Below are 27134 nucleotides of genomic sequence, written 5' to 3'. Positions count from 1 at the left end.
AGGAAGAAAATAAAAACATTTGCACCACAAAAGGAAGAAATGAGAAATGGTAATGATGGTAACATATATCTTCTATTTCTTCAGTTTTTGTTCTGCTGTCCGCTAAGGCAGTAATGATGGAAGACAGAATATGAATTACTCTGAACAAGTCAATAGGAAGTGAGAATTTGGAGTTAGTGTGATTCACCCTGCAAGGCAACGTTCCTCTACCACTTATTATTGTTGTCTTCAAGGATCTTTATGGAAATATTTGGGATTTTGGCAGGGTGTTTTTCTTTGTTATTGAAGTGAAACATTTGCAGTAAGCATACTGAATGAAGTCTGCTTCATAATTATTTGCAGGAACAACTCAGAAACGGAGACTTACAGTTGTAAGACTGCCAATTCTGTATTAATGTGATCTTTTCTCCCTCTCCTGGCTGCAGCAAGCACACAGTTGGTGTAGGAAGTCTGCAAAGCAGAGCAAGCAACTATATCCGTCTGTGTCAACAGATTCCCGCATCACCACTCTGCCAGCCTCTCTTCCTCAGATCCGCCAATCTGTCCCTGAACAACCAAAAGAAAGGGGTCAAAACAAGGTGCATCACTCTAATGGCCTTGGTCATCATCTTGGTTTCTCTCAGCAGGACCTGAGACACAGTGATCAAGGAGACTTCACACGCAGATCCGGCGATGCCTTCAACATTTCATGGTCATTTCAACGAAGCAAGTCTCTGTTCTGCTTGCCCACAGTTAACTCCTCCACAACCTCAGAGACTTTTCTTTTCAGTGAACCATTTCAGTTTCTAAATACTGCAACCAGGTTAAAAACATGGAGATGCAGCCCCAGGCTTAATGTTGATGACTTGGAGGGTGCACAGGAAACTGATGTAGACACAGGGATGAAGTTGTCCTTCTCAGATTTGTCTGTGGTTTCTGCATATTCTGCCCTTAATGAATTTTGCAATGACTTGGAAGCCTCTCTTCCCCCACAGAAACAAACTGTTGGTAAGGCTGAACAGGTGGCCAGCAGTGGAAGGCCTGTATCATCCATGTGCGATACATTTGAGTCACTTGACAGTTCACGGCCTTCTCTCTCTGAATGGTCTTCCAGCACATCTGCATCAGCAGTTCTCTCCAAACAGCCCAAACAGTCATCCAGCACCACTCCTTGTCTAAATGATCGTGGTAGTGTTTGCCCAGCTTCACCAGCTAACGAAGAAGAATTTTACATCTGAGGTTTCTCTATCTTACACTTCCCAGGGCAAACATGTTCTACTTGTGAATGACAGCAGTGGGCCCACCTTGAGCTTGCAGAAGGTTCCTCACTGAGGAGAAGGAGATGTAGCAGAGCATGCTAAATATTTGAAGAAAGCTTTTGGATCCCTCAGAGATGGGTGTTCCCAAACAGTAAGAGTCTGAGCTTTCACCCTGTCCCTTTGTGCTGGAGAGCATGATCAGAGGCTTGTCCACAGCAGTGTGGGGTGGATGGTTTCTATGACTGACCCTTGGACTGGTGGTGAAGGAAATGCCAGAAGAGGCACATAATAATCCAGTTTTCTTTGACAGAAACTGAAGAGCAATTTGTGACACCCAATTGCTTTAACTTTTCTGAGAAATTCCCTTAACTCAGGAAAGTTGGAGGGCAAAAGGGGTCTTCTTTCCCTTTCATAAGTTCTAAAGTCAGCCCTAAGCCCAGCAGGTCCCAGTAACATACCTCCAGCAGAGTCAGGCAAGACATTCTCTGTGAGGATACAGAGTTCCTTCTGACTTCTGAGAACTGGCAGTGCTGAGTTGAGGAGAAGCTTCACACCTTCACCAGAGAAGAGGAAGTTCCACTGTATTGTTACTTTGTCAGTCTAGGATGTGGAGAGTGCCAAAAGGGAAAACCTTATGGGACGTTTTCAACCCATCCCCTCAAAAAGCCCATCCTTTCCAGTTGTAAGGGAGCCATCTGGGCTGTTGTCTGAACCACTTGTCTAGACAGTGTTAACCCAAGTAAACCACATTTGCTACTACTAACTCAGGCACTTTTTGGAATACAAACCAAGGAAGATAACCCAACATTTTAATATATTGCTACACCACTAGTCCCAAATACATGGCAGCTCCCTATTTTTTAAGGAGTTGTTATTTTTCTGTCAAAAATACTTAACACAGAAACTTATTCTTCATCTTTCCAGTGCTTCTTTCTGAGTAAAACACATTTCTTCTCAAATACCTCTCTTCAAAGGGAGAACAAGTCAATTTTTACTGGCTTTTCAAGTGATGTTTTTGAAATATGCAGTCTTGATAACCTGTTTTGCTCCAATTCATTTGGGTTTCTTTTTCTTAAAAAAGAAAATAAAAAGCTGTTAATATAACAGCTAAGTACCTTCACCAGGATTTAAGTAATATATACAGGTTGTATCATGCATGTTCTGAAAATTTAATATTTTGGCAGACAAGTGACACTGATTGCAGCTCTTGTCTAGCCAGTGTTAAAAGGTGTATGTATAATGCTGTGTGTAACCTTTGCACAGGTACAGATGCTGAAGACCTACCAGGATTTCATTGTGATGGATGGAATAAAACCACAGTTGTGAAGAAAAATGTTTGCTATATTAACAGGTAGTTTTACTTGGAAGAATTGCTGCTTTGAAAACAAAAACAAACAAACAACAAAAAAAAACCACAAACCCATACAACCAAGGAAGCAAGCCAAAAACCACACACATATTCTAAATAATAGTTACAAAAAGTGTAACTGCTCCCCTGGACCATTTAAATAAATGCATTTTTTGTACAAACAATTCTGGAAGAAAGTCTGGGGGAAACTGAGTTGAGGTCTATAGAGCAGGAGGGGGATTGAAACAAACCTGCACCCCCAATCCAGAAGATGCCAGAGGGATAGTCGAGAGTCAGGATGTTACTCCTCAAGGCTTTTTCCTTTTGCTGTCAATTTCTCCACGCAGAGCAAGAGTCATCAAGTTGAAGTCCAAGCCTTGTCCCTGTGTGTTGCTATCACAGCATGTACCAGAGATAGACCTTGTCTTTTGTGCTAAACACAATGCATAAATAGGAAAAACTATTCAAGATCCAGAGGAGATTATCAGCCTCCTCCTGCCCTCCAAACTGTTTAGGCTTTCTGCAGTTTGGGGTAAACTGTTCTCTTAAGAAATGTCTGGGACCAGAAATGAATACCAATGAAGGATTTTTTGTGGTGTGTATGTGTTTACCTGCTCTATGCTCCTTCAAAGTCCATACAGACTTTTGTCAGCCTTTGGTGGTCTTTAGATCAAACCCTCTCTCAACACAGCAGACCTGGCTTATCCAAAGTTGTGCTCCATGTGTTTGTTTGTACCCTGTTGGAATACATATAAAACACTGGGGGACCAGTAATTTTTTCCAACAGCTTGCAATTCACCATATGCCTCGACATACTCACCTAGGCAGCAATGCCTAGGACAGTCAGGCTGCACAGGTTTAAACTGATGATTCATTATTTTCTGTCATATTCATGGTTGTACAAAAACAAATTATGAAATAGCACCGTATATTTATGGGACAGCCGTTTTATTAACATTAGACACTTCCACATATGGCAACTAACAGGATAAATTTCGTTCAGATCTCTTGACAATTTTAGTATTCCTTAATCGGAACGGGGGGGAAAAAAAGAAGAAAAAAAAAAGGTCTTTTCACAATATTTTCATAACATAGATAACATTTGATCTGAACATGAAATCAAAAACTGATTTGAGCTGATGTGTCTGATCCTGGAATCATGCCAACACTGAGACTCCCAACAAAATCTGAATGGGGCTTTTAACAAAGAGGAGGTTTTGAAACATCTTTCCACCAAGGCTGTGCCTCTGCTGGAAGGAGTTCAGCACATCTGAGGGTTGTCTCCTGCCGTGGCAGTAGGCACAGGTACTGAAGGTCTATGAACAAGCACAGGATAACTCAAGGGTCAATCATGAGGCTCACATGTGGCATTAACCAGCAGCTCCACAAATAACTCAGCTCCAGATTTTACCATGTTAATCCTAATGGGAAGAAAGCCAAATGAGCTTCCAGGGACTCTGAATTTATACTGTCTCTACTGGTTCTGTCTCCAAATATTTCTGTTTTGTTTGCTGACACTTAACTAGAAATGAAAGTTTTAATTGTTTACATTCATGGTGCTTGTAACCAAATTTTGAAATAACTGAGTGTCCTACTAGCAGGAAGAACAGAGATGATACCATACAGAAACTTTTTGTCTATAATAAAGCAGGCCAGATTTTTAAGAGTGCTTCACTGAGGGTAGGTTTCCTTAATTTTCTTCCTATTATTTAAGAAGAGACTGATCTCTTCGGAGAGTTGAATATGCACAAGTTTCTTGGCATTTACTTATACCTTATATTGTTTTGGTTAAATTATGAACAGTGTCATTTGAGAACTGCAGGTTTTCCCTGAACTTTCTCTCCTTCTCAACCCCCCAAAATGCATTTCTTCTTTGAAATAAAATAGAGATGAAAAGTCAGTTGTGCTTCACCTTCTGCTTGTTCATTTATGAAGCATTGCAGACTCAGTGTTCCAACTAGGCTTCAAAATGAATGCAGTGACACAAGCTCTTCAGCTCTTGGCAGTGTGTGTCAGTGGGATAATTACAAAACAAACATAGGAAGAATATTTTTATGTTGGACTCAGCTTTGCCTCTGCAGACTGGGCCTTTTGATTCTCACTGTGCAGTTGTAAATCATTTGCTGCAGTAAAGCTGAATGATAAAATAGGAGCTGTGGCACATGTTGGTAATTCTACATGTTTAAATCCCATCTTGGTTTGTTTTATGTACATTGGGTCTTCATAATAGTCCTTGCATCAGAGTATGGTATTCTCTAATATACATTTTTTTATTCCACTCATGGGATGTGTCTGTATGTCAACACCACATTGCATATGGAAAGCTATGTAGGTTTGGCTTTGCTTAGTTTTTATGGTTTTATGGTTTAACAAAGTGGGGTTTATATATATATTTATATGACAGTTACAGGATCATAGAAAGATCAGGAGTTGTAAAATGCCTCTGGAGGTTGTCTAGTCCAAAGTGTCTGCTGAAAGCAGGCACAAAGCTGCTCAAATCTCAAAGCTTTGAAGTTAAATAAAGTTGTTCAGGACCTTGTCCAGTCACGTTTGAAAAGAACTAAAGGTGGGCAATGTCACAGTGTCTCTGGGCAGCCTGTGCCAGTGCTTAACCACTGTCATGGTAAAGAATTAATTCCTAAGCTGCAGTCATCATTTCCCATGTTTGAACATGTGATCTTACCTTATTGCTCTTTTGCTGTGTTCCTCTGAGAAACTCTGGCTCTGCTTTCGTGCCACTCAGTTGCCCAGAACACAAACCCCAACACCATCTGCCATCCTTTCCTAAAGAGCATGTATCTAGCTATGGCAGCTCTAGGCATGCAACTGTTCTATCACATCTCTAATCATCTGCTTTTGCATCTTGAGTGTACTGAGGTCTTTCAGGAGTGATTTTCAGGTTCATCAGCCTGAGCAGCAGAATGGAACTACCCTGGTCTTGGAAAGATAGTCTCATCTCACAAAAGGTTTTGAAAGCAGCGTTAAACCATGGATGCCTTAACTATTGAGGAAACCAGAATATTGGAACACATTGGTGTTTTCAGTGGCTGGTATCAGCAAGGAGAGGAGCCCTTGTGATTCTATACAGAAGCTTTTTGAGGCATGCAGTTTCATGCCTAGGTAGCAAGCACTGGAGTAGCCTTGCTTGGACACCTGAGCAAAATACCCATAAAAACATATAAAAAGTCTATACAAAGATTATGTCACTCAGGAAGGCCTGAGGTGCCACAGTTGGCACTTTTGCAAATTATTTTTCTCTCTTGAATTTGTCCAGTTGCTTTCTGAGCCCATTTATCATCTGTAGCATCTGAGGCAGGGAGTTCCACTGCTACAGGTGGAACTTCTACATATTGCACAGGCCGGGTTGTCTCTCAAACCCATCCCCTGCTGATGCCATTCAATACCCCCTAGTTTTGCTCTAGGCAGAGACATTCAATAACCATTACTTGTTCACCATTTTCAGACCAGTTATGGTTTTCTAGATTCCTATAAAACTTCCCTCTGCTCTATTTTGTCCCTTCAAGCTGACAAGTGCGAATCTAGTTAGGTATTTTTCATAGGAAATCCATCCCATGCTTTTATTCATCCTTGTTACCCTTCTGTATTTTTTTCTATTCTGGTAAGTTCTTTTTTGAGCTAGGGAGTTCATTACCACATGTAGTTTTGGAGCTGTAGATGCACTGTGGATTTACAGAGTGGCTTGAAGGTGCTTTCCATTTTATTCTGTTCCTTTCCTAGTTATGTGACTTGCTGCTTTGGCTGTGGCTGAGTACTGAGCTACCCTTTTTCACAGGTCTTTATATAGCCCCAAGGTCCAATTTCCAAGCTGTAAAAGTCAGTTCAGAGCCTGCTATCCTGTATGTAAATTTAGTTTTTTTTTTCATGCAATTAATTTTATAATTAGCTGCACTGAATTTCATCTGCCTTTTTATTGCCCTGTTGCTGTGTATTCTGAGACTATTCTGCGACTTCCACAGTTGTCCATCATCTTTATTATCTCACATTCTTAATAATGCCAACAAATTCCCATCTCACAAAGCCTCCCTTTTTCCAGGTTTAACTCATGCTGAACAATCTAAGCTTGACTGCAAATCCCTGCATGACTCCACTGCCAGCCTATTTCCACTGTCAGAACTGGCTATTTATTTCTACCTTCTGTTTCCTGCCTTTTAATCAGACCTTTATTCACATAACCTTACCTCTTAAACCATCACAGCATGGTTACTTTAAGAGGTTTTGAGGAAGGACTTTGGAAAACTGTTCTTAGCTGTACACCTAGTTGTTTATGCCTTCTGAAGCCTCTAATGGGTTTATGAGGTGTGATTTCCCTTTATAAAACCATGTTGACTCTTCCCAAAACTAAAAATCATTTCTGTTCAGATAATGAGTTCTGTCTCATCTGAGCCTGTCATTTGAGTACAGAGCAATCCTCCCTGTGGCATCCTTTCCCAGCTTCCAAGACTCAGCGTAGTGTAAATTGCTAAATTTACACAGAGCCCAGACTTCCTGAGCCAAAAACTCTGTTCAGGTCACTGTGTGACCAACTGCTACACTCTGCTACTGATGGATTTATCCTCCGTCAATTTGGCAGGTTTCCTGTTGAAACTCTTGTAATTCCTTGGGTTTCCACAGTAGTTCCTGACAACAAATGGCACTGAATTCATGCCCTACATATGAATACAGTCGCGTTTATTCAGATAATTTCACTGAGTGCTTCCTGTTCCAGAAGTCAGTGCAGAGATCTGGACAATGTTACTTCAGTCCCTGGGGAGGATCTTGTCACCCTGAGCCCAGGAATGAGTAAGCTGTGAGATAACTGGGAGGAGTCATCCTGCACATGTGCATGTGGGGGAAGAGGAAAGTTAGGGAGGTGCTTGTAGTGAGAGGACAAGAGGTAATGGATCAAAACTGGAAGAGGGGAGATTTAGGTAAGACATTAGGAGAAAATTCTTTAGTGTGAGGGTGGTGAGACACTGGAACAGGTTACCTAGGGAAGTTGTAGAAGCCCCATCCCTGGAAGTGTTCAAGGCCAGGTTGAATAGGGCCCTGAGCTACCTGATCTAGTGGGAAGGAGTCCCTGCCCATGCCCTCCAACTAGGGAGGTTGGAACTAGATGATCTTTAAGGTCCCTTCCAACTCCAGTGTTCCAGTGTTTCACCACCCTTACACTGAAGAATTTATGCCTGATCTCTAAATCTCTCTTCTTTCAGCTTAAAACCATTACCCCTCATCCTCTCACTGCAAGCCCCTGTAAAAAGACCCTCCCCAGCTTTCCTGTAGGCCCCCTTCAGCTACTGGAAAGCCACTATGAGGTCCCTCTGGAGCCTTCTCTTATTCAGGCTGAACAACCCCCACTCCCTCAGCCTGTCCTCAGAAGAGAGGTGCTCCAGCCCTCTGATCATTGTCTTTGCCCTCCTCTGGTCACGTTCCAACAGGTCCACATCATTCTTGTACTGGGGGCACCAGAGCTGGATGCAGTATTCTAGGCGAAGTCTCACCAGGGCAGAGCAGAGGGGCAGAATCACCTCTCTTGATCTGCTGGCCACACTTCTTTTGATGCAGCCCAGGACGGAGTTGGCCTTCTGAGCTGCAACTGCACATTGGTGGCTCATGTCCAGCTCTTCATCCACTAGTACCCCCAGGTCCTTTTCCACAGGGCTGCTCTCAAGTGTGACCTCCCCAAGAGCTCCCACCAATAGGACAGCTCTGAAGGGTGTGGACACAAGTCAAACGGTGCTGGGCTGGCCTTGGAGCTGGAGATCAGTATTCAGCCCTCTTTTATTTAGCAATTTACAGAGGCAGAGAGAGTGTGTTGCTTCAGTTTGGCAGCAAAAAGGGCATCTGGATCTCTAGCTTCCCAACTGAACAGGGGCACCCTGTCCCTGCTTGGACTCAGCCCTTTGAATTAAGCATCGTTCACCTTAGAATCAGTTGTCCTTTCTCCCTATAATCAGTTGTCCTTTTTAATCACTTCTCTCCTGAATATATGAGGCATAAAATACAGAATTGCTTGGTAGGTGGAGGCCATTAATCCAATCTGCCCATCATAAATAAAAACTGCTGACCATTAGGAGGTAAAGAAACAGCAATGGGAATGGATTTATCCAAAACTGACCAGTCAGGAAGATAAATACCCCGTTCACATCTCTGTGATGGCAGAGTACCTGTATTTTGTGACAGGGCCACAGCAACGCAATACTATTTATTTGTGTGTGTGTGTCCCTCACTGGGAAGCCACCAGCCTGCAAAAGTTGCTAGTGCCATCTCGTGGTGTTCATGCACACGAGCGTCAGGACGAGGAGCTGCCAGCCCAGGGGGGTGACACCAGCGGAGCACCCAGGGGGGCCCCTGCAGGCCCTGGCACGGTGACCTCCACCCCCTGGCACAGCCTGGACGTGCCCCTGTCCCCAGGGGCTTCACAGCAAATGTCCCCGAAGATCATGTGGTGAGTGCCGTGGCATTCACAGCATGTTGGAAAACAAGCCTTGCTCCAGCCATCTCTAGACCCTCCTGCCCTGGCACCCTCTGTGCCCTGCATTTCAGTATCAGCTGCTGACAGTGCCCGCTCTGGGCTTCCACCCCACCCCTGGGCTTTATTTCCCTCTCTCCCATCACAAAGCTGGGGAGCAGAATAACCCAAAGACGTGATGATCCACACGGCTCTGCCATCCATGTCACTTTTCTGCACCAGAGCCAGGAGAGGAAGCAGCCACAGCTCACAGGGCAGCTACTCAGGGTTGTCCTGGGGATGGAGCTGAGCATCTGCTGTGAACAAGCCCTGGAGCAGGACTCTGTAAGCTGGCTGGCTGTCACAAATTCCACTATTTACTTTGATGAAAATTTTAGCCCTCCTGGTACGGAGATAATCTGCTAAGTATGACCCGACTCCTGCCAAGACAATGCTTCTTGTGAGGTTAACAGTGCCACCAGGGTGCTCCTGCTCCTGAGGTGTCATGAACTCGGTGACAGGGCCTCCCAGAGCACATGCAGTTTAAGAATGCAACACATAAGACCAAGTTTATAATTCCTCCTACTTCAGTGAATTAACAGCCTTCTTTTTGTAGTTCACATGTGCTATTGCGTGGACAGATTTATTTATTTTTTTTAACTGGAGTGTAATTAGGAGTGCATGGGTTTTTTCACATGGCTTGCCACAAAATGGCTGAGTCCCACTTTTCCCTACTCTCTTTTTTTTCAGTCACAAGAAATCAAAGGTTTAATTTGTTATTCTGTGGCCCTGCTCATTGATTTTGACTAGTTGCCAGTGTTCCCTTGTTGTGCCACTAAAGCCACTGAAATGCAGCCTTTGCCCTCAAGTTTATCTCCCCAGCATTTTGCTGCTTCACTTTCTTTCAAGAGCTGATTGCTCTGTGGTTCTGCCACAGAAGAGTCAAGGATGTTGTTCCCACCCTGCCAAGTGTGTAAAGACTGCAGAAATCTTGAAGAAAGGAGTTTTGGGGCTGCCTATGACAGCAATAGGAACAATAGTGCTGGAGCTGCTGCTGCTGCCCAACTGAGTAGAAGATGGGCAGGTGAGAGCTGGCAATGAACTCAGGGGAGTGTGGGGACAAGCCAAAGGGCAGGAGAGGAGCAGAAAATAGCATCCAGCTGTGACCTTCCTCCCTTTTTCTAGCCCCAGACAGTGCACCCACTCCAGGCATGCATGGCCATGCAAGAACCTGCTCTTTAAGGCATTGGGGTGAGATATGGTGATGGTGGAGGGAAGCTGTCAGCCCCAGGGTCTAAGGGTGCTGGAACTGTCAGGTTGTCAACAGGGCCTGAGTGCACAGAGTGTTTTCCAGGTTTCCAGGACAACCTTTTGTCTGAGCTGATGGACTGGTTTGCTGTTTGAACCACTTCCTTTGCAGATGACTTCCCTTGGATTCATGCTGCCCATCCCCGCAGACACTTCTCTTCCCTCTCCTTCCCTTCCTTCCCTTAATCTTCCCTTTTCTTTCTCTTCCCATCAGGTCATCTCCTTCCTTCACACAACCTCAGGCCCATAGAAATCACACTCAATACAACACTAACCTCTTCTTGGACAGCATGATCCTGGAGGTGCTCGCAATCTGCCCACTCTCCCAGCTCCCCAACGTATCCCCAGTCTCATTTCTTTAGACAGGACTCAAGTCTGAGGCTGCGAGTGCACCTCTGTGTCCAGAAGGAGGCAGGACAGCACCTGGGCTCCTTTCATCCTGTCCCTTCCTCTCCTTAGCATCTTCTTACTAAGTCAATGGGAGTTGGTACTTACCTTATCTCTAGCCCACTACAGGCTACAAAACTCTACTTTCAGCATCACTAGGAATAGTTCAGTGACACCACAAGGATGCAGCTGCAGGTGTGCCTTGCTCTTCCCTGCACGTGGAAACTCATTGTCTTTTGGGCATACCAGGTCAACAGAATCTTTTATAATGCTGTGATTTTTGGTAGATGGTCCTAAGAAAACCTGGCTGCTCTCTGGAGTGACAGCTAGCTTGCAGCCTGACACAAATGAAGAGCACAGCAAGAGGGAACAGATTTTTGCCCCAGGCCTTCTCTGCTGATGTGTTAAGTCTGGCAGCATCATTTAGAGAAGAAGTGAATTAATCTTATTGGAGCTGTGTACAAAATAGACTGGAGGGAATAAAAAGGGAAAAAAAAAAAAAAAAAGGACATGTGAATCCATGTTGATTGTTTTGAAGCCATAAACAAGTGGCATCAGAAAAGAACTTGACAACCATATGGACTTTCAGAAGTGTGAAATCTCCTGAAAATGATATGCAATCATGTAAAGACTGGCATAAAAACCAGGAGACTTGATATATGGATGGATGACAAGTATAGACAGGGGACTGCAGTCTGTAACAGAAGAGTTAAGACTCTGTGTACATGAAAAGAATGTTACATAGAAAAAAGTATATAAATTAAATAGAATTAAGTTACATAAGAGATTCTCCCAAAGGTGATAAGAATAACAGTAAGTCCTATTTCTTATTGCTGGTTCTTAGAACTAGACTCTTTGGGGAACTGCAGTCTCAGGGATTGAGCAACAACTTTTCCATAAAAATTATTGCTTTTTAGGGGAGCTTCCCTGAAGGTGCAACGTGCAATCAGGATTTTACACAGAGCAAAAACTACAGGTAGTAGAGCACAGGTCCTTCTGAAGGGCATCAGCTAGCGACTAATGTGACAGTGCTAGGTTTCTCCCTTGATGTTCACCAAGGGGACACTTCTTATCCCAGAGTTAAGAGGTGTTGGCATTGCCTCTTAGAGGCAAGTAGGATGGCAATAAAGCAGATTTGCAAATGTTGTGACTTTAGTGTAGCACATTTCCATCCAGGTTATATGTGCATAAGGCAGGGACATCTCCATGGGCCACAGGGCCTGACAGATGAAGGTGCATGATATGAAGTCACTCACTCGCCTGGAAAAGAGTTAAGTGCTGCTCTGCTGTCCTGGGGAAATGGGGGCTATTGGCAGGGGCAACTCATCAGATCTGGACAAAGGCCACCATACTGCATGAGGTCTTACCTGCAAGGAGAAGGGAAACTTGAAAAGTCTAGACTCTGTCTGGGTGACTAAGTTAAAACACTGCACTTTGAGCCTCTTTACAACCTCAGTGATTGATGCCTTTCCCCTTCAAGTTTTCACAGTGCTCAATACTGTGAGACACAAATGGCAGCAAAAATCTGTTCAGGTTTGATTTATAAATGGCTCTGATTTGCCTCTGATTTCAGCTTCCCCCTTGGCAGAAGCCCAGGTCCAGATACTAGTTTGTAATGCTTCTCACACTGTGAGAGAATTGCAAAAGCAGATGAAAGGTGAAAAACTGAAAGCAGAAAACAAACCAACTGTGCCAAGCTAAAGAAGCTGGAACAAAAGTAGGCTGAATGCTCAGAAGAGGAATGTTCTATCATGAGGATAGATCAGGAAAAAAGCTGGCTTTCTTCTATCAATAGAGATGGATGATGGAATGAAATGGAGGATGTTCCTGAAATGCATCTATTGGCATAGTTTGGACAGTGGATCTGACACATGAGCAGAACTTTAACTATGAAGTTACTGTGTTTTGGAAAGAGGAAAAATATGTTACCTGAGCGTTCTGTAATGCATGCTACTGCTGCTCACCAAAGCACTGTGCCCTTCTTTAAGCCAGGATGAAGCAAATATTCCCTTTATTGTTTTTTTGTTGTTTGTTTGTTGTGTGTTGTGGTTTTTTTTCCTGTAGAGAACTCTCTTTTAACTAGCAGCAAGTTGCCCACCTAGTGGACTGATAACACTGTAATGTTGTTACTACGGAGATGCCGAAGTCACTTTGCTTGTCGAATCTGCAGCTTCAGATGCTACAGGAGCAGGAGAGTCATATCTGCAACCTCCCACAGGGAGCAGTGGACTAGACAGACAGTAGCACTGACCATTCCATATATCTGTGTAAGCTTGGTGTAAGGTCAGGGATCACAGAAGTCTACTTCCTTCCTGCTTCTTCCCTTCTCTTCCGTCCATGGCCAGTGTCCAGGGAGAATTCCATCTGTCCATCACCATTGATCCCTAGGATCGTGCATTCCTGACCCTCATAACTCTGCCCTCAGCTCCTGTCTGCTCTGCGGCTCTCTCTGGCAGCTTCAGGACTTTTCAGAACTGTTCACAGCTCAGGAGATGCTGTGGGAGTTGCTGGGGCTCAGGGGAGGCAATAGGGGTTTGCACATTCCTGAACACATTTGTATATAATTGTACATATTTACTTCTTTCTTATCATTAGTATTTAATTAAAGCTGTCTAGTTTAGTTTTCAATCCAGAAAGTCTCTCTCTCTTCATTCTCTCTCTCCTTCCCTACTTGGGTAGGAGGGAATCAAGAGCATTGTTGTCACTGATTCAATCCTAAACCAAACCATGAGAGCCCTCAACCCATAGAAATGCAAAGATGACCAGTACAGAGAAGCCCAGAATCAACTGAAAAATCCTAAGTGGTTTTGGAAGCCCTGTAAAAAACGTTCATTTCTTTAGTTCAGTAAAGGTGTGTGGAAGTTAATAATGAACATTTCTTCCCCCTTCAAACTGACAATGGCTTCTTACTTGCAGGGCAGTGGCTGCTCCTTCTTCATCAGTAACAGGTGTTTCCTGAGCTGCAGAGAAAGGAAAATCCCCCTCTGTGATCTGATATATAACCAGACACTCATATGGCAGCTCCAGGATGCAGATGTCTAAGAAGCAGTCAAAAAATTCTTATGTGATTGGTTCATTACTGCAGTCACAGCAGTCTGAAAAGGGCTTGTGTGTCCAGCAGCTTCTCTTAGCTACATCCATTAACAGATATCCTGCCTCCCTACAGAGTTCACTGCCCTTACACAAAGTGTAAAGTTTCAGCAGGAGGACTCCAGAGCAGCTGATGAGAAGCAGGGAAGGAGGAGGTCCTGGGAGATCCAGGCACAGCAGATCCAGCAGGGTAGGATGTGCGTGTGTGTCCCTCATAGCCCATCTACAGTGTCCCTGTCCTATCACTAAGATATCACAGGAAACCTACCTTGGAAGCAGCTGAAGGAAGGTGAGAGGGTTCCCAGCTTGTTCGCCATTGCACGAACCATGGTTGTCAGTGACCACATGAGTCTGACTGAGCACTGAGAGAGCAGCTGGGACATGGGGGAATGGACAGGTTGTTCCATACTAAGCATCAGTAATCAGATTTCTGAGGGAGTATCTCCCCTTTTTTTGGTCTTCAAGCCATTTCCCATTTCACCCATAATGCTCAAAGGCATTTTCTGCTTTTTTCCATTGTAGTTTGTCTCTCAACACATACGTGCTACACAACTGGCATCCTCAGCCTCTATTTTGCTTTGCAACCAGAATGAAGAAAGCACAAGATCTGGGACATACACTCCTATAGGCTGATATTTTTAATTGCTCTTTCCATTCTGCAGTATTCCCATTAGACCCAGGTGTCTTTAAGAAGGCAGTAAACACACAAAAGAGTTCACACCTATCTTAGCTTTTCCCATATGTGTCTTCTAAGTACACCCTTCTCTCTTTCCCCTTGCCTTTCATTCGACTATCACAACACCCAACAATCTTTTGCTGCTTGGTGACATTAGCAGTAAATTTAATGTCCCATGTTCTCTGTGGCAGAGCACCTGTGCCCCCCTACATCTGCAGGTGCTGGGGGTTGTTAAGCTCTCTGAAGTTGGCAAAAGAACTCCTAATGGGCCCACTTTCATTGTCAGACTGGGTGGCACTGAGACTGATTTCTGGTCTTAACCTCTGCTGGGCTGTGAAACTGCAGGCAGACAGGTGGCACCTGGTCTTTGTGGGCAATTTGAGGATTGCCAGGGGGGAGCCCTCTGACAATGAACAGGGTCCCCAGCCAATGGGGTATCTTGACCCAAGTAGAACAGCAAATGAACAACCACAGGTCAGATGGGACTCAGACTATAAAAACAGAATTCTCTGCTGGGGAGCTGGTTGGGTTTTCCCTTGGAGCAGCAGGTCTGCTAGGAAGTCTACCCCTTAGGCTGGGACACCATCTAAGGAAACTTCTTAAGATTGAATGACCTCATGTTTGGTGAGTGAAAATTCTTCTAGATATATCTTTGAGCGAGCCTTGTCCCTGTTGTCAAAGCATTCCAGGTACCTGAAGGGAGGGGCCTTCCCTTTTGTCTGAGTGAGTGTGCACATGTGGGATTATTATTATCCATGTTAAGATTATCTATGTTAAGACTAGTCAAGAAAGTCTAAGAATTCTTAAGTAGTTGTGGTGTAGTGTATTAATATTCCCAACCAACATCCAAATCTGTGGTATTATTTTTTATTTATTGGAGGACTAAATAATATTGCTTGGAATAAATATTCATCCTTAGTCAGTTGCTGTGTGGTTTTGGGTGCCTCCCTCATATTCTCCTCCTATCGCTGAAGGTGGTACTTGAAGTTAGTTCTAATAGGAACCAGCAAGAAAGTGTCACTGCTGAGACTGTGAAGAACTGCATAGAGAAACATAAGGTTCTTTTACTATTTGAAATGGAAACTCCTGAGAATACTGTAAGATGCCATGATCTGTATTTCCAAACTGTGGAGTGACAGGCCTAAAGAAAAGCATATCAATACCCTCCTTATTTCTTTATTTAAAGAGGTATGGGGTTTAGCCAAAGAATTTAAATGACTGACTGATAAGTATTTTAAATTCCTGAGGGTCATGAAGATCAAGGCAAATGGATCTAGCCAAAATAATTAATTTTGACACTGTGACAACTGCTAGCTCTTTCTTTTTTCCCCTAAACAAATTATGAGTATTGTTTTCTCTTCTTGAAATTCCAAAGTAGCAGTCTTATTTTCCAAGGAACTGCAGTATTACATGTCCTTATATTTAACAAGAGAACTTACAGACAGATATAGCTGTCTCTAAAGGAGCTATCTCTAAAAGAAAGAAAACACTGAAATCCAACAGTTTCTTAATTCCATTATTCATTCATTCATCAGCTGGTCCTTTGACACTTTTTCTTAATTAACAGAGTTATTATGAGACAAAGCAGCAACGGAGACACATTAAACAAGGAAAGAATAATCCATTAAGAAATAATTGTTTTACATTTGATTACATCAGTCTTGCAGTGAGCATTTGTGGTCTGCCACATCTTGAGCAGAATCAGCTCATTGTTGTATCTTTGAAGAAGTGACCTTTAGAAAGAGCAATTAGATATTTAGAGCTTTTTCTTTCCTGTTACTAGAAATGTTCCTGATCAAACAAGATAGTTTTACAGTTTAATTTTGTCTTCTTTCAGAACACAGTTTTGCCATTTTCAAACATACAACCTCAAGGGCCTCAATAGTGCTGAGGGACGTAGCTTGAAAGGTATCTCAGCACAAAGGTGCAGAGAGAACAAATTCAGATGAAAAGCCAGCAGGCATCCTGTAGACAGTAGCACGAGCCTTCTGCACGGCTTCACACAAGACCCTCAACCATGTGGTGCCCTGGTCTTCCCAGAGAAAACCTGAGAATAACATTCTGTTACCAAACCTAGGTCTAATGTAATGCTGCTTACTACAGAGAAAGCTACACAAAACAAAATAGTTTGTTAGATGCCTGTTCCAGCAGACTTAGTTGAAAGGAATCAGAAGGTAGTCCATGTTTTTTGTAAGAGCTGGGCCTGCATTAGAGCCCTGAAAGCTCAGTTTGGAGCCAGCTCTCTTCTCCAGCCAGACTCCAGCTGTGTTGGAAAGAGCTCATGGCTAGGTATGAAGTAGGCTGCACACTGATATGACAGAAGGAAGGTTACCAAAATTACTGCCACTCTGGGTACTCTTTTCGCTCACTTGTCTCCAAGAACTGCTGTGGCTCAGAGAGGAATGCATCAGAGATAAGGGGGAAAAAAGAAGAATGAGCACAGAAAGCAAAAAAACTAAGCTGGAAACCAGCACTTGTTCATTCTCACCTATTTCTATGGTCTGAGCTGGCTTTTGGCTCTCCTGTTCGGAAAATCTGAACAAAGGTAAACCCCAAGCAGTGAATCACACTGTGCTCAGAGGATTGGAGATGCCCCAATCACTTTGGTATCTGATGTAGCTCCTTGGAGAATTTGCCTAACTTTAGCCACTTTAAGGATCCCGTTTCTGGGAGATTCTTCTCCCCTGACCTTGGTTCTGCTGCTTCCTCCCTTTTCTACCTGCAGGAACATTTGCAGCAATATTGAGAAAAAATATTTCCATTTTAAATTTGTTCCCCTGAGCCCTAAGAGTGATTCTATCAGCCTGCCTTGATCTGATGCAGAAGTCCTGGATGACCATCACAAATGAGGCACCATAACAGAGGCAACAGTCCAGCACGGCTGAGGGTCTGTGAAAAGCCTGTAGGCAGCAAGACCTGTTGTTCTGACAGAAAAAAAATATTTTAATGCCTTGTCTCCTTATTCTAGTGCTGGCCTTGGCACTGTTGGAAAGATCAAGAGCCAGAGCTGCTAACTCCTGCATTAACACTGGGTAGGGCTGATTTTTTGGCTCTACAGCAAGCTCTTCATGCCACCTCGTGTACCCAGCTTTCTCTGTGGCCTTAACAGATAGTGGACCAACCCTGGTAGAGCTGAGGACCATTACCTGCTGGCACCAGCAGGTAGGAGGATGCAACTGCAAATTATCACTCATTCCTGTGGGACTGAAATCTATGAAGTAGCTTCAGCTCTCACTCTGCAGGGCACCTTTATCCTTGCATGCTCTTACACACCTGGGAGGGGAGAAATGGAGCTGCCATGAGTAAGACCTGAATGCCAGAGCCTGAGAGAACTGCCCAAGGCTCCAGGCTGTGATAGGGTTAGGAGGGAGGAGACTGGGAAAGGCCAACAGACAGCATTTGGCCATCACAGGGGAGGGGAAACAGATGGCACCCAGTCAGCTGCTGTAAGGAGAATCAGAGGGATGATTTCCATAGTTCTTCCATGAAGAATAAAGAAACCAGCTTTGCCTCCTAGTGAGAAAAGCCCCTGTCTTATTCTAAGCAGCTAGCTGTCCCTCAGCCTTGCTCGAGAGAGCAATGGTACCTTTTCCAGGAGAACAAAGGTACCTTCAGATACTCCATCAGGAAAGTAAGGACAGTTTGTCCTCAGCTGCTGCATCTCTACAACTCTTTGCTCTCTACAACTGCCTGAAGGGAGGTTGTAGTGAGGTGGGTGTTGGCCTCTTCTCCCTAGTGACCAGCAATAAGACAAGAGGAAATGGGGTCAAGTTGCACCAGGGGAGGTTCAGATTAGATATTAGGGAAAATTTCTTCACAGAAAGTGGTGAGGGATTGGAAAAGGCTGCTGTCCTGGATGAAGTCAATTTTCCTTTTGCTGATATTTTTTTCCTTCAGCAAGCTTTCTTTTAACTAACAACAGTGTGTTCTAACTAAAGCTGACAAGATAGTGAAATGTTTTTGTAACTGCTGGGGCTTCAAGGTCGCACCTTCACTCTGCCGGCTCAGACACTGCGGGGAGATCTGTGACCCCCCCGTAGGAGGCTGAGTTAGACAGACAGCAAAATTGGCCAGAGATATTCCATTCCATATATCTATGTAAGCTCAGAGGAAGGTCAGAGATCACAGAAGACAACTTCCTTCCTGCTTCTTCTTCCCTTCTCTTCCGTCCGTGGCCGGCATCCAGGGAGGACTCTGTCCATCCAGCACCATCGATCTTTAGGCTCGAGCTCTCCTGACCCTCGTAACTCTCTGCTTTCTCCAGCAGCAGCTCCAGGATTTCTCGGGACTGTTCCAGCTCAGGGGAGTGTGGTGGGAGTTGCTGGGGGTGGGGGGAGGCAAGAGGCTTTTGCACATACCTGAACATATCTGTATATAATTGTATATATTTTCTTATATCATTAGTGTTTAATTAAAGCTGTGTAGTTTAGTTTCCAATCCAGCCAAGTCTCTCTCTTTTTCTCTCTCTCCTTCCCTACCTGGGTTGGGGGGAAGGGGATCAAGAGCATTGTTGTCAGACCCGAGTCAAACTGTGACAGCTGCCCAGGGAGATGGTGGAGGCACCATCCCTGGTGGTGTTAAAAAAACAGGTAAACATGGTGTTTCAGGAGATAGTTTAGTGGTTGGGGGATGTAGGGCAGATGGTTAGACTTGATGATCTCGAAGGTCTTTTCCAGCCTCAATGATTCTATGATTCTATGATCTCCTGTTCAGGAACCAAATGCTAGGTCCCAGTCTGAGTTGGTAAAACCTGCTCAGGCTTGTGAAAGATGTGTGCTAAGGCAGTTTCCCTGTTAGAAAAAGAAAAAAGAACAACAAACCTGCTATAAATGCATACACTTTTGTGGAAGATTGACAGCAGGAAAGCAATGGTGTATAACTGAGACAGGAACACTTCCATGCAAAGTGGTCCATTTCTGAGCCAAATCATCCAGGCCATGCTAAATCAGACACCAGCAGTAGGTGCAACCTGTTTACCCTGCTTTGAATCAACACCTTAATGTTCTCATCTGTGCTGGCTTTGAGTTCTTCAATTACTAGATCCTAATGACATTGTGAAAGTATTTATTGTACCTTTGGATTGCCTACTTTCCCTCTGCTCTTACCCTCACTACTGTAAACTAACCTTGCATTTTCTCCAGCAGGATTCTTCATCCCTGGGCTTGACTGTCCCTTCAGGTGTCCTCAGCTGTTGCTCACAGCAGTCTCAAGGATAGGATGAGCCCATCACATGGACTGCTAGGTAAGAATACTTTCATAGCAGTTCCTCTAAAGAGATAATAAGCCAAAGGTTTTCACTTTCCTGGGGCAGGAGGCCAGGGGCTATGAATAAGCCCGCATCAAGAGGAAAGAGGGAGCAGGAGTCAGAACTCAGGGAGGCTCTTTTGGGTCATAACAGGACATCTGGACCACAGCAGCCTGAGGGCTTTGCTGTGGTCTCTGTGCTTCCCGCAGGTCCCTATTGCGTGTCCTCTGCACCACTGCTTCTCTCCACTGCCAGCATAAGACTCTTCTCATACTCCCCTTCCTCACTTTGCTGTATGTTGGTTTCACCTTATGGGCTATCAGGAGACTAGGAAAGACATTCAGTGCTCAGCTTTCCATGTCTCGTGAGGAGGACAGAGCTCAGCTGCTTGGTCAGGGATGACAAGAGCCAGTGGGCAGCCTGCGAGTAAAGACACAATCGCGCCTTCCCGAGGCCCCATCAGATGTGGTGTGTGTACACATGAAAGAAAATGAGAGAGAACTGGTACCAGCAAAGCTGGTGCTGAAAAAGAAGAAGCAACTGATCTTCTCTTTGGATTGGCATGCTTTTTACCTTCTGCCCAGTTGCTGTGCCACCCTGACAAATGACACCCATAAAAAAGAAACCTTGATGATAGAAAGCCATTAGGAAGACCTTCTAATTAATGCTTTCCCCTTTCCTTACAACTCCAGCTTCATACAATGGTCTCTCCACTCTGTGTTTAAAGCTGTATCTGCCTGTAACTCACCCACAACATGGAGCACTAAACCTCCCTCTGAGAGGCACATGCACTGGCAGATAATCCAGATCAGTTTACCTCTGTGTACCTGGCAGCACGCTACTGTGCAGTGACCAAATATCAGAAGAGTTTGTGGTTAATTAGGATCAGATTAATCCCTGCTGACTGCCTGTCTCAGTGTAAAAAGGGGACTAGAGGTTAGAAAGTATTAAGTACATTAAACATCTACTTGCATAATATAAAAACCTACTGAAGATTCAGACTTTGTGCTTGGAAGTGTTGATGTGAAATTATTTACCCCTAGAGGCATTTAAATATGTATCTTATTCCATCACAGCAAGAAAAGTCATTTTAAAAATTCCAGGAGGAAATGAAATAAATATTTGTCCATGGAAAATAATAAACCAGCAGCACAATGGAGACAAGACATCCACCAAAAAAAAGGCCTTAGAGATTCTTTAAATTATTTCCAACTTCTAAGAATTTAGTTTAGCATATGAGATATAATTTTTATAGCTGCAAAAAAGCTTTTTCTGGGTTAAAATTGTACCTAGTTTTTAATTTTATTTGTCTTTATGTATCATAAAAATACAATATTGATTAATTAGATAGCTTCATATTTACATCCAGTCTGTGACACTCCCTGTGGAGCTCAGACAGCTTCACAGAGAAGACACATTTCCTTGCTCTTATATGTTCAAATTATTTAATGCATTCCTGACATTAAAATGTAGATGACATTTTGCTGAGATGCTTAGCTATCCCTGAGTTTCTAAGTGGTTATTGGACACGTTAAAATATGGAGAACTTTTGTGCTTTTCTTTTAATTTTAAATGTAATAGTTTCTTTAAATGTAATAGTGTTTTTAAATGAGGAAGGATTCTGAGGTTGATATTTAAAAAGCTGAGCAGCTGTATAAAATTGAGAGAACACTAGACAGTTTTTTAGAGGCAAGACAGACTGATAAAGGATCTACTAGTCTGTGAGAGAATGTTTAATTTACACACATCTTCACATACACTCATAGACCATCAAGCCTTTTTGCTTGCTTATTTTTTGTTACTGGCACATTTATATAAGGTATTAGGGACATTTATGTAATAACAGGATATTAGCTTCTTTTGAGGTCATCTGTTCTTGTGACTCATTCCGCATTTACAGTCATAAGCTTCTCATTGTGACATCACCTTGGCGGCTGCAGCAATACCTGAGATGTCACCAAAAGGGATTATGACCTGAAGTGGTGAGTAAAGCTGCAAGAGCAGATCAGCCCCTAAAGAATAAAGGTTTTGTTTTGCCCTGCTAGCAGAGGGAGAAGGAAGCAGCCCACCCACCCTTTCTCCTCCACCTGCCGTGGTGGTGTAGGGCCATTTTTCCACGCAGTGTCGGCCACTGGCACAATGATCTGCTGAGGTTCTGCCATGAGCTCTGGTGGAACAAGGTTGGTGAGGGAGCTGGCTCCAGCCCTCTGGAGCTGGGATGCCTACCTGCACTGCTGCTCTTTGGTGCTGCTGTGCCAGTGCTGGGATGGCGCATGTACAGAAATCTCCTTAGGAAAGAGACGACCAAGACTGTCAGGTGAAAGACCCAATATACAGAGACATCAGTGAACTACTTCTGAGTTTTCCCACAGCTATTTATGTGTGGGGCACTTTGGTGAAGAAGCATGGAATGCCAGGGAGGAAACTCCTCCAGGGAGGAAGATTTGGGCTTGCTGGGTAGGAGGGTTTGTTTAGCCTGGGTGAACTTCAGGGCACTAAAGTGGGTGCATGAGAAAGTATGTGCAACATGTACAAATACGTACAACCTTGCTTCTCTGCCCAGCTCACAGGTACATCACAAGCTGAGGTCAGATGGTAGGACAACAGCTCATTGAGAAATTGCTGTCAGCACAGGGAGACACACACAGAAGCCACCATGTGACACCTTGCAGATGTGCTCTTCCTGCTGCTTGGGCTTGGCAGCCCCAGAGATTGGTCAAAGGTACTTCAGAGAGTATCTGTGGGATGACAAACAGCTTATAAAAGCTGTGGCTTTTATGAAAGCCACTTTGGCAATGTGGCTTTCAACACAGATCCACCTGGTCCATTCAGGCCACAGGAGAGACAATACCGTATCTGATGAACTGGCCTATGCAGAGATGCTCTGTAAATATAACTCTTCCGTGCTCTTTATTCTGGAAGTTCCCATTTGATTTCACCTCTCTCATCTACTCAACCAAATCCCTCTTTTTGAAAATTAGGCTTCTTATCAGAAGTCAGCTCTGCAACTTCATATACATCTTCATGTTTTTGTCTTCTGTTGGCATTTCAGCCAGATCAGTAGCAGAAATTACAATATGCTCAATTATGCCAATATGCTCATATGAGGAACTCTTCCAATGTCATTTACTTGGCACTGTAGGAGGATGTGAAAGTCACTTAGATAAGCGCTTTTTTTTTTTTTTGGGGGGGTGTATCTGAATTAAAATAAGCTTTTCACATACTTTATATTCCCTGACAACAGTAAATATATTTAAATTGTCAGTTCGTGTGGTCATCTGGGAGAAAAATATGCTGCCACAGTGTTGCTCCTCACCTCTGCTTTTGGCTCACCAGCATATCTTGCCTGAGTGTGAATTTCCACCAAGCCACACGCAGGGTACTGACTCTCTCCCAGAAGCATTTTAAATCTGTAGATATCAAAAGGGTGACTTCTGGGGCCAGAGGTGGCATTTCACAGACTGGCAAGTCAACTGTGGATGTGCTGATGCAGCAGCTCTGAGCTACTGCAGGCAGCAAAGTAGCTGATCTGTGACAGCAGCTGCCACAGGTCAGCTGTGCACTCAGGAAGGGTCTTAGCATATATTCTGAGTCCGCAGGGAAGAGGCTTTACTTCTAAGATCTTCATAAGACACCCCAAGAAATATATACCGAGCTGAGATTATCTCTTTGGAGCTCATGCATCATTTGTCCCTGAGTTTCTTAAGCCATCTTCCCTATGAGGCATGCACAGGAGAACTACTTGGATTATTATGAGGATGTACAAAATCAGGTTTTCTTTATCAATTTATTCTTTTTTTTTTTTTCCAAATAAGGAAAAAGTTTCTTCAACCTAAAAAAGCAGTGATCTTGTGCTTGTGGTTTCTCAATCCTTTTGAATTCTGTCTATTGAACATCATATAATGGGAACAATCACTGTCAGTTAGAAGACTGACCTGATTTGGGCTCTTTTTCAGCCTGCACTTCTGCATGGGGAAACATGTTGCTTCACCTGTGTTATGGTGTTAACCTCATTCAGTGAAAGAGGAACTCCTGCTTGCTTTGTCTTTGCTTTCTGCCAGAGAAGTTCTGGCCACTGCAGAAGACATCACACAACACATAGAAATACCTACCTTGCAGCTTGAAAAAAATGTTGATTCCAGCATTGACAGCTCATACCGCTTGTTAACTTACAAGCTAAGTTTGAGGTTGCTCCCACTACCTGCCTTCAAATCTGCCCCTGGGTACAGTTCAAGACTCATTTTTTTCCAGGACTAATCCTAAAAGCCCTCATAGTAGATCCTGCCCCAAGTCGGGGTTGCACACATTCCACCAGCCCATCAGCCCCTTCATCCAAAGGGCGGCCTTTGGACATCTCTTGGGCAGGAGGCACTGATCCCTAGTGGGATGCTGTAGAATCACTGCTCCATTGTTCCACTTCCAGTATTAGAGAGACAAGAAAATGAACCCACAGAAATGTGACATTCATGTTTAGAGCCGTGGGGCTGAAGGGGACCAAGAGCCAAGTGCTGTGCAGTTTGGTCACAGCCAACCTGTTCCACTACCCCTCTGCTACTTAGCTTGCAGCCATGGGCAGGGAGGCTACCTCCAGCTGCGAGAGCTGCCAGAAAGCCTTATCACTGCTAACAGTGCTTCTTTCCACCTGGAGCTGGGCAGGAGGATGTGAGTGAAGCAGCCCTCACTGCCAGTTCTCCACTCCCCATCTGCACCATGCAGGGATGGAAGCCAGGACCTGCTTCAACTCATGTGCATAGAAAATGGTCTAAGCCTGGAGTTACAATAGGTTCCATGTCGGACCCAGCATCTGGGGGCTCCTGAAGGATGGAGCCCCTTTGTGGGGCTCTGTACCACCTGTCCTCCTCAATGGCACTGAGGTCATATGCTCAGTGAGTCCATGCCCTGCAGAGGGGTTCACCACCATGCCATCATGTGGATTTTGGTCTGAGACACCATCACAGGGTCATCTGGCTGGTTTTTCTTTTAGCAAAGCCTCACAGAAATATTCACTTCACTGGACTTCTCCTTTGAAGGCAATCCTCTAGACTGACATCCTTTGAAGAGCCAGATTGTGTCCTCACGCCACAGCAGGAGGCAGAGGCAGTGGTGGTTTTTACGTGGCATGTGGACAGGAAAATTCACTGTGAACTTGCTCAGTTGGGTGTTTTGCAGCTCAGCAGCCAAGTGCCTCCCTGCAGAATAAGCTCTGTATGAAACCATGATGCAGATTTTTCTTATCCTGAAATTCAGCAGAACCTTCTTCCTAATTGAGCAAATGTGTTGGTGTCTTGCAGTGTGGACTCTCTCCTGGAGGAGAGAAGTAAGCAGGAAGGAAGCTGGTGGGGATTCGATTTCGTTTCCCCAGGGTTATTTATCTTCAAGAGAGCAAGCACACAAAAAACAGATGCAGACAGAAGGTTAAATTCTGTTCTCAATTATGAAGGGGAAAATGTGCAGCAATCCTGCTGATAACAGGGTTGTGCTAGAGCAAAAGGAACATTGCTGGAGACCAACCTGACACAGGAAAGTAAACAACAGGATTCTGAAGAGGAAAACCTGCTTCTCACCTGGTCCTCTCACCTTTTTCTCTTCCAGCCTGGGCTGGAAGAGCCTAAATTCTGCTCTGGCTTGCTGTGTAAAGTCCATGCAGCAGGAGTCCAAGCTAACTAGAGCCCAGAAGCAGAGCTGCTCCTCCTTCATCTCAGCAGCCACACCATACCATGGCTCAGTTTTATTGGAACACAGATTGATAAATCAGAGAAAACTTCAGTCTCCTAGGAAAAATATTGTGGGGGAAAAAAGGCTTTGAAAGAAATCTCCCTCTGCCCACAGTGCTCATGCTGTGCCTTTTCCTCCAGTTTCGCATTTCAGTCCTGTGACATGAAGCTGCTTCTGTTGTTGAACAAGCTTCTCACCTTCCTCCCCAATGCCACTGCTATGGCAGCTCAACCCTGAGCTTATTTTCCATGGTCAGGGAGCACCCTGTCCCCTGGAAGGAGCTTCCCAGTGCATTCTCCCCCAGCAGCTCTCCATTTGCTCCAGGACGCCAGCTGGTATCAATGGTTTGCATTCATGCTCTTGTATCTGAGAGCAGAATCTGGACCATTAAAACCTTGAAGATGAAGCTCTGAGGAAGAGCTGCCTGTGCCCTTTTCTTTTTCTCTTGTGTCTCGTGTCTACTCTTGCATGTTTTTTCACACCAGACATTGCAGAGCCACCTATGATGGCATCTGTCAGTGCTGAGCCCTGGGGAATGCTTCAGCAGTCTGTCCCCTTGCCCACCACAGGGTCACACAGGAAGACATCGAGGGCCCCTGTGGTAACACTGCTGGCACACCACAGACACAGACAGGATCTAATCCATGGGTGAAAGAAGCCACCTCCTGCTGCTTCTCTCCAGGACTTCCCACCAGTCCTGCTCCCTGTTTGGGGGCTTGCTCACACTTCAGGAAGCTATTTGCTGTTTTTCTTTTCAAAGAGTGATGGTTTTCTCTGCTCAGTGAGGTGACAGAGAGGCTGGGCTGCCTTCGAAGCCCTCAGAGCTGCTTCTGTAGATGGCCAGAGTAGCTCCATGGGGGGCACAGCACCATATGCTTCAGCATCCTACCCACACACATCTCTGCCATATTTTCTCCAGGCGTCCCCATTTTGTGCTTTTCATCACATCCCTCACAGACAGTCTAAGTTACCTCAATGTCAAGAAACGCTTCTCAAAATACAACTTCTACCTCTGCCCCTTTCTGTCTTTGAAGAATTATCTTGGGGACCAATCAACTGCATTCATTTTTAAAAGCTTTTCCAGCATTTTTTAAATAAAATTATTGCCAGCAAATGTATCAGTACTTTCCTCAGTACCTTGTGATGCATATCAGGACTAAGACTTGAAGAAGGTTGTGATGCCTAAACTAGGACACAAGCAAGTTTTAAAGACTCTAAAAAAAAACCCTACAAAAAGAGTCAGAAACTTCCTTTCTTCATAGCAGCAAAATCCTAACACTTTTGTAGGTCCGAGAGACCTCTCTTTTTGACCTGGAATTTCTGGAATTGGCCTGTGTGGTTTGCAGCCCCAGGTTATGGCTCAAACTGCCCTCACTTGGACAGCTAATCTCTTGGCTCCCAGGCTCACCCAACAAGCTCAGTTTTTGGATCCTCCCCAACACTGGCACCAGTTTCTCCTCAGTCACTCAGTTCTCAGCTTTGGATCCCACTTTGGGGAAGAGAAACTTAAAACTTAGTCATCTAAACTTCAGGGGCATGAGATTTTTGGATCTGTCTTTGATCATTATAAATGTTCATATCCTCCCTCGAGTATTTTGACTTGTTTTTTAGTCACAGCTAGTTATACTGACTCTTCCTTATTTCTACTGCCTTTTATCCTTCCAATAATTCACGAATGG

General features: G+C 44.2%; 1 protein-coding gene across 5 annotated transcripts in view; it reads left to right on the top strand.

The window, feature by feature from the left end:
• Positions 1-27134, top strand: part of FAM124A (family with sequence similarity 124 member A) — a 73617-nt gene that overhangs the window by 43665 nt on the left and 2818 nt on the right. The window contains exon 4 of one of the 5 annotated variants that reach the window (XM_051622678.1): positions 19640-19737. In XM_051622678.1, coding sequence (XP_051478638.1) covers positions 19640-19711 — 72 coding nt within the window. In that variant the 3' untranslated portion in view covers positions 19712-19737. Of the gene's footprint in view, positions 4474-19639; positions 19738-27134 lie in introns of those variants that run through there. The other 4 variants (XM_051622686.1, XM_051622657.1, XM_051622647.1 and 1 more) reach the window with 4 other exon arrangements.

Source organism: Apus apus, chromosome 1 (assembly GCF_020740795.1).
Source record: "Apus apus isolate bApuApu2 chromosome 1, bApuApu2.pri.cur, whole genome shotgun sequence".
Classification (NCBI taxonomy): Eukaryota; Metazoa; Chordata; class Aves; order Apodiformes; family Apodidae; genus Apus; species Apus apus.
This window is presented reverse-complemented; position numbering and strand designations above follow the sequence as displayed.